Below are 10,307 nucleotides of genomic sequence, written 5' to 3' on the forward strand. Positions count from 1 at the left end.
TGTTACTTTGTGAGTAAAGGGAATATTAATGCACGGCAAACAGAACTCAAACACAGGGACTTAAAGCATAGATCTCTGAATGCAGCTTTTGGAAAAAAAATGTTTTTATGGTTGTAATTAAAAAAGAACCCACAATTTTCTACACCTTGCTGTTGTTTATCTCTAAGTATGCACGTTACAGGTATTCTCAAACTGTCATTAACACAGTCTCATGAGGAGTCATTGACTAGGAAATGTATCTATCCACCATACACTCAATTAGCTTCTCACTGATGAAGATTAATAGGAGAGAATATCATTTGGGTGTACTAACGGAGCTCAGACTGCACCAAACCTCCACTAAAATGCCCTTCACCCCATAATTCCTTACAGGTTTCCAAATGAATGCAGATCCTGCTCTGCTCCTTACTTCCACATTCCATTGTTGCTATGGCAGTAGTGATAAGAATATGCCTGGGTTGCTCCGAAAGTAATGCCTCCTACTTCATGCCATGGAAATGACAGCAGATACAGCAACCACAATAACACTCTGTGATAGAGCTACAGAGGAATATTTTTCAGCATGGTCACCCATTCCAAATTCCAACTGCACTCTTAGCTGTTTGTAGGTGAGTCCCAAGTATTACCTTGACAGTATCTGTATATATTCGTTCCCTTTAAACCTTTGTAGATATTGGACTTTTGAGGCATTTTCCTTATTTACGCTTGAACTAAGCACAGGATATGAATTATAGATTTATACTGCAACATTTTTAAGAGTTAGAACCATAACACTGGACATTTCAAATGGTTTCAAGATCAGCCAGCACACCCTTTGCTTCAAAAGGAACACATGGCAGAGCGTGTTGCACAAAGAGCCCTTGTAGGATGGCTACTGAAGAAACGTTCAGCGTTGAGGTTTCAGCAATTTGTAGTTTGTTCCTAAAGCAAGGCTGAAAATAAAGGCTTTCTGTGTGGTTCTTAGGGTGCACTTGAGGAACTTGAAGAGTATCTACAAAGAAGTGCACAGACTTAACAAGTATGAAGCTACAGTTACACAGGTATGGGAAAGAGAGACATGGAAATCAAATCCTTCAAGCCTGGATGGAAGTGGAATTTAAATACATCCTAAATGCACATTTAAATGTTTCTAATACACAGCACCCATGTTTCAGAGATATTGGGGATCAGAAGTTCTTCTGCAAGCTCGGCCACTTTTATTTATCTGATCATCTTTAAAATGTTAATTTTGATTTTTTAAAAAAATATATTTACTGTTTGTCAAATACATTCCTCAGGGTTCTGTCGAAACAAGAAGTTCATTCATTTGAAAGAGAGCTCGCTCAAAAAGAAGGCTTTTCCTGGATCATGTTTTAGCGCTCCGTCCCATGGCTGTGCTCACTGCTGAGCCCAAAGTGTGGCTCACAGAGCAGCCCCTCTGGTTGCCCAGGGGAGCATCAGTGTGTGCCACAGCCTTCCTGTGCCATGAGCAGAAATGAGGGTAAGGGGAATGGGATCAGCAGCCCAAGTAATGGTGGGTTTTGTCTTATGAAGTTGGGCTGTGAGCAGAGCCTCACCTGGGGAACCAGTGTGTGTTACTGATGTGGCTGGGGACTGTCTGGGGATACCTGGGGGAGGACGATGGCGAATTTGAATGAAGGGGAGAGGTAAGGGGTAGAGATTTAAATACTCACTAACAGTGTATTCATAGAATCATAGAATCATAGAATCATAGAATCACAGAACAGCCTGGGTTGAAAAGGACAACGCTCATCCGGTTCCAACCCCCTGCTATGTGCAGGTCGCCAACCAGCAGACCAGGCTGCCCAGAGCCACATCCAGCCTGGCCTTGGATGCCTCCAGGGATGGGGCATCCACAACCTCCTTGGGCAACCTGTTCCAGTGCATCAACATGCTTTGAGAGCAGAAAAGCAAAACGTACGTTATGCTGGGCCTTACAGTGTAATTTTGGAGTGCCCAAAAGGTTTTGAAGATCATTTAAGGCCAAATCTCACGGTGTGCTTTGAACCAGAAGTGATTTATACAAACGGATGAACCATATCCCTTCAGTAATGGCAGCATTCTGATGTGATACACAGATAGACTTCTATGTAGCCAAATGAAAGCATGGTGATGCGCTGGAACAGGTTGCCCAAAAAGGCTGTGGATGCCCCATCCCTGGAGGCATCCAAGGCCAGGTTGGTTGTGGCTCTGGGCAGCCTGGTCTGCTGGTTGGTGACCCTGCACATAGCAGGGGGTTGGAACCAGATGAGCACTGTGGTCCTTTGCAACCCAGGCCTTCCTGTGATTCTATGATTCTATGATTCTCTTCCTTGACACAGCAGTTTGCATAATTCAGGACATGACAGCGTTACAGGAAGTCTGCCTCGTGGCTTCCAGACATGCGAGTCATCAGCAGTGACTCAAGGAAAATCACACTGTACTTCATGCACTGCAACTTCCTCTGCGTCACTTAAGTGATGCACTCTGCTCTGAAGGATGAATTTATGTCTTGGGGGCAGAACTTTATCTATTATTTATTGCTTTTCCAGCTTCGATGGGGCCCTGAGCAGCCCTATCAAAGGGTTGGAACTATAGATGGTGTTTAAGGTCCTCTCCATCCGAGCCGATCCGTGATGCTGGGATCTGTGCTCTGGATTCCGGGGGTCGCGAGGGGAGGGCAGAGAGGGGCGATGGTTTTTTCTCGCCGGCTGTGCTCGTGGAGGAAGAGAGTGAGTTTAACGAGGGGAACGCACTTGCACAGCCCGGAGGAAGGACTGCTGGATGTCAACAGAGGGGATGAGCTGGGGAAAACGCGAGCAAAAAATGACGGTAGTAGCTGAGTGAGCGCGAAAGCCGTGAGAGAGACCGAGAAACGCTGCTGCGTGGAGGAGGAAGGGGGAGGGCGGGGGGAGCGGGACGGCGGGGGGCGGGGCGGGGAGGGCGGGCAGCGCGCTGATTGGCTGCCGGCGGGGCTCGCCAGAGGCCGGCCCGGGGCTGGAGATGGGCGGGGCGTCAGCGCTGCGGTTGCCATGGCGACGAGCCCGCCTCAGCCAGGCGTCGCCCGCAGCGGTTGCCATGGAGACGCGGCCCGCAGCTGCAGGCGGGAGGACGTGAAGGTTGAGGGGAAAGGTAACGGATATGGCAGGCATGCATCTTGCTCCCTGCTCTCTCCCTGCACTATTGCAGCCGCTCAGTGCCTCCATCTGCCTTGTCCCGACCCCGCACTCTGCCTGCTAGCTGCTCTCCTGCCTCCTAGCTCCCTCTCACCCTCCATCCCACAAGCTGATCCCCATCTCCTCCCCCACTTTCTCTCCCTCCTACTTTTATTCCCCATTCTCCCTCTGCACTGACCCCCATCCCCCTTTCACTCCACCCCTGCTGTGGAACAGCTGTGATGTGCCTCACAGAGACTTTGTGCTTTACTGCTCTGTGGAGGAAACCGGCTGTGCAGGAGAGGTGGACATCACAGTGAAATTAAGGATCCCTTCCAACCCCAACGAATGTATGATTCTGTGTGGTAGTTTTCTTTCTCACCCTCTTTTTTGATGGTTTTGTAAGGAATGCAGGCGATGCTGCATCAGCTCTGCTGGAATGTTACAGCCACATTACTCCTGGAGCACTGAAAGGATAAACGAGTGTGCATTCCTCCTGCTTTGAGCACAGCAATAAGGACTGGGGTCAGGTGGGGGTTTTGTGGAGTTCTGAAGCTTCTCACCATTCACTCTGAATTGTTCTCCAGCATCACCGTGCTCTCCTTGGGTTGGGAAGTGATTTGCTGAAACGTGGAATGCAGTGCTCTGCTGCCAGAGTGACACCTGATGAGTAACAGCTGTGACTGATTTACCATCAAGCCACCATTTTCCTTTGCTAAAAGAGGCTGATAGAAATCTCACCGTGCTGAGAAAAGGGCTGACAAGGGTACCTATCAGCCCGTTCTTCCTGGATGTGCTCAGAATTATTAGATTGTAATGGTTGTTTTTGCTATTTGCCTTGCATGGCAAGCTAAGCTGTGCTTGCTGTAAGATGTTGTCTCACATCTGGGCTGTTTCCTTGGCTATCTTTTAATGGCATCAGATATATTTTTTACTGTTCTTCTTTTGCCTGTCCTGCATCCAGGCAACTGATGCAATTTATACTTAAAATTGCGCTCTGAGCTCTATTATGGTCATTACCAAAACTAGTTGGCAGTTAGAAACACTGGTGCTTTTAATGGCAAAATGCTCTCTCCTCTCCTCCTAAAACACATTTCCAAGAAATACAGGGTTCTGCAGTGGAAAGCAATACTCTGAAATTACAGAAGTGTATCCTGCCTGTTTATGAGGCAGTCAGTGAAGATGGGCATAGATCCTGTGGCTCATCTTGCAATAAGGACATATTTTCATCTTCACTCTTTTGTATTTTGCTATGAAACCACCATTTCTCGTGTTCAAGGTGACACACACACACCTCAGGCTACCTCTGTCCATTCACAAGCGCCATCAGTTCCATGCATGGCAGCGGGGGGAGGTTATTTTTATAGGAGAGCTATTTTTGTAGGAAACCACTGTCATTCATGTTTTATTCCCATGTTTCACCATGCATTGCCTTTTAATTTTGGGACAGTTGTAGCAATCTTTTGTAAAATAAGCATTGCTTACTGGAACAGGTTGCCCAAGGCGGTTGTGGATGCCCCATCCCTGGAGGCATCCAAGGCCAGGCTGGATGTGGCTCTGGGCAGCCTGGTTTGCTGGTTGGCGACCTGCACATAGCAGGGGGTTGAAACTGGATGATCACGGTGGTCCTTTTCAACCCAGGCCATTCTATGATTGTCTTCTCAACCCCATCTTTCCAAAACGACCTCTGACTTTAGTTTGATCATCTCGATGAATTAATAGACCAGAGTTGTAGTCTTATTTTTAATTCCTGATGCACAGACATCTTACAGCGTGTGGCTAAGGTTAGCTAACAAAGCATGCATTGGTTTTAAAGACCTTTACAAAAGTGTTGTGATATCTCATCAGTTATAGACTGAGCAGAGTTTCTTTCAGTGCCTTCAGAGTCCAGAAAGCATCTTGTTGGTGTATTTCATCTTTAATGTACTGATGCTCAGGGATGGAGAAGAAGAAAGATGGAGTTAATGTTTTTAATTGTGGCAGACATCAGATGCGTTTGGAGCAACAGGAGCTGAGAGGAAGATATAAAAAGAACAGATTTTTGTGTAGCACTGCGTGTTAGAGGCAAAGAGGCCTCAGAGTATTGCTCGTGAGTATCCACTTCTGTGTTTTTTACAACCAACATGTATTTCTGCTGACAAAAACGAAAAGCTACCACTTGTACTATGCTGTAGGCTGTGGCACAGCTTGAAGATTGCTAACAAAAAGGAGAAAATACAATTTCCTTTTAATTGCCTTAAGGATAAACATAAATTCTAGGTCAGCAGAATTAGAAGACCATCAGATTACCGTGTCACTGTTGGGTTTATTTGTGAGGAAAAAATGATATTCAGATTGTGGTGTGCTTTAGTGTCGCTTTTGCTGATCTGGAAATCTCTTTCTTTTAAGGAGATTAAAGAGGCACCATTTGAAAGGCGTGCTTGTCTGATCTGTTGTTCCCTGCAGCCCTGCTTATCCATCCGAGATTATCTGGAACCACTGACACAGAGCGGTGCAGCACAGGGAGAGAAGCTGTAATGACCCCACAGGGCTGGGGTAATCTCTGGGGAGATCTGAGCAGATATTACTTCATTATTGTTACTGTCAATACTGAATTCAGTAATAATGGTGGTACCTCTTGGAGCGGATGGTTTCTCTTCTGCTGAGTTTATGTTTGTGAATAAGGCGAATATGGAGAACAAACAATAGAAGAGATAGAAGTGAAGCAGATAAAGGATCACACCAGATGGGAATAGGGGCACAGGAAGGATATCAAGGAAGGATATAACAGTAGGAAGAGAAGATAGATGCAACGCTGCAGTTATATTGCTGATAGATGTAAAGGTCCAATAGTGCATTACATGAGAAGGCTGGTGTGGTTTGATTTGACCTGTCAGAAGTGTCTTTTTTCTTAAAGACACTTTGCAGCTCTTCTTCTGCTGTTCTACTGCTCTTCAACTCTCAATTAAAAGTGCAGTGTTCCTTTGAGCCACTGAATCTTTTTGTGCCTCTGTGCTCCATCTGTACAAAGGGAAAAGAAATATTTTCCTGCATCAAAACATAACCGTGTGTGGTAATTAGATTGTGAAATATTATCCCTTCACAACTCAGTGATAGAAATAAAAGCAAACTCCGTGTCTAAAAGTGACCAACACCAGTTGGTGTAGGGAAGCTTACAGGTCAGATTTAAAATTCAGTTATAATTATTGTGTATGTAGTAGATTGGAGTGATTAGATAGCTGATTTTTCTTAGTTATCAGTCTTAACTGTTTTCTACCATCTTCTGCTTCAGATTTATTCCAGTTACAAATGGAGAAAGAATGGAAAGAGATCCTTCAGTGGAAAGAGAAAGAAAGGAAAGAGCGACATATCTGGCAGTTCCCTGCTCAAAAGGAGATGCTAGATGTTGTTGTAAAGCAACTGCATAGTATGCATGAAAATTATAACAAACTAAAAGAAGATTTTGTCTATAACCTCAGAATTTTGGAAGAAAGAGATAAAGAGTTGGAATCCTATGATGTCACATTCAGTCATCTGAAAACGTCTGAAAATGCTAAGCAGGCAGAGATTAGCAACCTTAAAATACAGCTGGATAAACTGGAGCAACTTCTTGTCAAGGAAAGAAGAAAAAGAGCTGAACTTCATTATCACTATCAACAAAACCTTGTAGAACATAAGTTACAGCTGGAACAGTTTTGCAGGTGAGATGCAGATCACTGTAAGTGCCATCACATGGAGTGTACAGGACAACCATGTGAGCAGACCCAGTCAGCTAGCACGGGTTTATGAAAGGCACCTCCTGCTTGACTAACCCAATTTCCTTCTAGGATAAGATGACTGGCTTAGTGGACAAGAGAGAGGCTGTGAGTGTTTACTTGGACTTTAGCAAAGCATTTGATACTGTTCACCACAGCATTCTCCTGGAGAAACTGACTGCTCATGGGCTGAATAGATGTACTATGCACTGGATAAAAATTAAATGGATGGGTGCAAGGGGTCATTGTGAATGGAGTTAAATTTGGTTGGTGTCTGCTCACAAGGGGTGTTTCCCAGCAGTTTTGTTTATAATTTTTATCAGTGATCATGATGAGGGGATTAAATGCAGTTTCAGATTGCAGATGACACCAAGTTAAGCGGAATGGTTGATCTGCTTGAGGGTAGGAAAGCTCTGCAGAGGGATATGGATGGGCAAGATCTATGTGCCAAGTCCAATTGCATGACATTCACATGATATTGCCTGGAGAAGAGAAGGCTCCAGGGATAGTTGAGAGTGGCCTTTCAGTATCTAGAAGGGGTAGATAAGAAATAAGGGGACAGACTCTTCAGCAGGGACTGTTGGGATAGGACAAGGGGAAATGGTTTCCAGCTATAAGAAGGCAGATTTAGCTTGGATATAGGGAATTTTTTACACAGTGGCACAGGTTGCCCAGAGAGGCAGTGGTGCCCCATCCCTGCAGACAGCCAAGGTCAGGGGATGGGCTGTGAGCACTGATGGAGCTGTGGGTGTCCCTGCTCAGTGCAGGGGTGGCACCAGATGGCCTTTAGGGTCCCTTCCAACTCCAACGCTTTTATGATTCTGTGATTTATGACATTCAGCAAGGCTAAGTACCAGGCCCTGCACTTGGGCCGTAACAACCCTATGCAGCAGTATAGGCCTGGGGAGGGGTGACTGAACATTTGTCAGTCAGAAAAGTAGCTGGTTGAACATGAGCCAGCAGTGTGCCCTGGTGGCCAAGAAGGCCAATTACATCCTGGCTTGTATCGAAGTAGTATGGCCAGCAGGACTAGAGAAGTGATTGCTCCTCCACAGTCAGTACTGATGAAGGCACACCTCCAGCATTATATTCAGGTTTGTGCCCTCCACTACCAGAAAGACACTGAGCTGTTGGAATGCGTTCAGAAAAGAGCAAGAAAGCTGGGGGAAACAAGGCTTAAAAGAAATGGCTGAAATAACTGCAGTTCTTGTGGTGAGGGACGATGTCACTGCTTTCTACAAGAACCTGAAAGGAGGTTGCAGCGAGGAGAATGTCAGCCTCTTATCTCAGGTGACAAGTGAGCAAATGACAGGAGGTAAGGAAATGTCCTCTAATTGCACCATTGGAGGCTTATATTGGAAATCAAGAGGAATTTCTTCACAAGGATAGTTAGGCATTGAAACAGGCTGATATGTCTGATGGGATCTCTTGAAGTATCACCAAGGGAAGAGCACTGGGACTGAAGACAGACTGTTGTCATTTGAATTTGCTTACATGGCAACATCTACTGCTCTGAAAACTGCAAAGAAAGGGAGCAGGGGAAGACAGGAGAGAGGGGGATAACTTAAATCATGGAAAAACGATCTGCTTGAATTGTCCTCAGGGAGCTTCACCAGTGAATATTCTCTATGAAGGGCTCAAGGGGAAGATATCTGGCAGTGTATGAAGAGAGGACATCTGATTTTTAAAGAATGTTCAAATCCTCATGCTGTTTGGTAGCTGAGAGCTGCTGAAACGAATCTGGTATTTTACATGAGGAAAACAAACGCTGAACTTAGCGAACCATACAATATATTCTGCATTGTGTGACCTTTTCAAATTGAAACTGGATATCTGGGAAGAACTTGTATCACACTTTAAAAAGGAGATCAAACAGTATGCCCGCTGTGTATCGTGTTACTTTAAAAGGTTCATTCAGTTCTCATGTGCAAGATGATTTTTAAAAAGTGACTGCTAATTATGAGCAGTGGGAGGAAGATAAAAAAAGTCAGTGGTGAGGGTTCCTTTAGGAAATTATTGCCTCTTGTATTTCCAGTTGTGTTGTTGTTCAACAGGCACTTTCCATGTGTGCGCCACATGAGTTCAGCAGAGATGCTCTTTAATAAGTTTATTTTATTTTTATTTATAGGTCAAAGAGCAGTCATACAAATCATCAGCATGAGGAGTGTGTGAGCCTGAGACATCACATGGAGAGAAAACTCCAAGAACTGCAAGGAGAGCTCGCTTATCTGAAACAGGTATAATACAGAGAAATAATGTCATATTGCTGCAGCGACAGCCAGCAGTCATTTGTTTATTATGTTCTGATGGAGCATTGCTGTATTTTTGTAAGGCTGTTGTTGTTTTTGCCTTCTTTATGTTGCCACTGGTAAATTGGTGAGATGCATAATGACAGATTAGAAAAGTATGCACTACTTGTTTAGTAGCTGTGGCCTTACTTGTCTGGCAGCTGCCCCTTGTGAGGAACTGCTGGGAATGTGTTTAGTAATCTGAGATTGTGTAAGATTGCTTGATGTGGGCTGCACACTGCTAAATTTGTTAACCTTGAAACTGCGGAAAAGGTCGGCCTCTGGAAAGCAGAAGCAGCTTTAGGCAGGATGGGTAGTGTATGTTGCTTATCATACTCTTGATTATGAGACTTTCCCCCCATTCTACCTCTTTTATTGCTATCATTTCATCATAAAATAATTGTCTTGCTAACTGGCAATGGAATTTGACCTTCAACTGCTATACTTCAGGGATGGGGTGCAATTTTTCTCACCTTTGTATACTTAAAAAACATAAAACGATACCTTCCTTATTTTTGTTAAAATAATTTCATCATTAAATAAAATAAAAAATCATTAAAATGATATTACAGGAATGTCAAAAGAGGTTCATTTTTAGCCTGTCATCCAAGCCAGTATATTATATAAATGAAAGTGGTAAAAGGGATTGTTAGGCAATTACAGCTTCAGTATCCTCCCATTCTATTCTCCTTGCCTTCGATATGATATATCTGCTAAAATAACCTTTCTGAGGGCGGTGAGGCTCTGGAACAGGCAGCACTGTGGATGCCTCATCCTGAAGGTGTTCAAGGTCAGGTTGGATGGGGCCCTGGGCAACCTGATCTGGTGGGGGGCAGCCCTGCCCACAGTAGGAGAGGGTGGAACTGGTGATCTTTAAGGTCCCTGCCAACCCAAGCCATTCTGTTGTTGATTATATGAAACCAAGAAGACACTGCATAACATCTAGTGTGAAAGGAACTTTAGATAGAGATAGGAAAGGAGAGATGCAGGACTAGCGTTGGCGTGGGTAATAGGTGAAGGAATCACAGAACTGGAAGGGATCTCTGGAGATCCCCAAGTCCAAACCCCTGCTAACACAGGTTTCCCAGAGTGGATTGCACAGGAAAGCATCCAGCTGAGCTTTGAATATCTCCAGAGAAAGAGACCCCACA

At 44.6% G+C, this 10,307-nt stretch overlaps 1 protein-coding gene across 18 annotated transcripts in view; it reads left to right on the plus strand.

The window, feature by feature from the left end:
* Nucleotides 1–2,969: 2,969 nt before the first annotated feature.
* CCDC57 (coiled-coil domain containing 57) overlaps nt 2,970–10,307 on the plus strand; it is a 28,583-nt gene continuing 21,245 nt past the window's right edge. For 4 of the 18 annotated variants that reach the window (XR_014887493.1, XM_085240482.1, XM_085240484.1 and 1 more), the window contains exons 1-3: nt 2,971–3,111; nt 6,406–6,814; nt 8,997–9,105. Coding sequence is in view for 15 of the 18 variants with exons in the window: in XM_085240482.1 (XP_085096608.1) it covers nt 3,012–3,111; nt 6,406–6,814; nt 8,997–9,105 (618 nt within the window). In the remaining 3 variants the exon portion in view is untranslated. Of the gene's footprint in view, nt 3,112–3,540; nt 3,618–3,721; nt 3,901–5,009; nt 5,670–6,405; nt 6,815–8,996; nt 9,106–10,307 lie in introns of all 18 variants that reach the window. The other 14 variants (XR_014887494.1, XR_014887495.1, XM_085240496.1 and 11 more) reach the window with 11 other exon arrangements.

This window comes from Meleagris gallopavo, chromosome 20 (genome assembly GCF_905368555.1).
Source record: "Meleagris gallopavo chromosome 20, MGAL_WU_HG_1.1, whole genome shotgun sequence".
In the NCBI taxonomy this organism is placed as follows: Eukaryota; Metazoa; Chordata; class Aves; order Galliformes; family Phasianidae; genus Meleagris; species Meleagris gallopavo.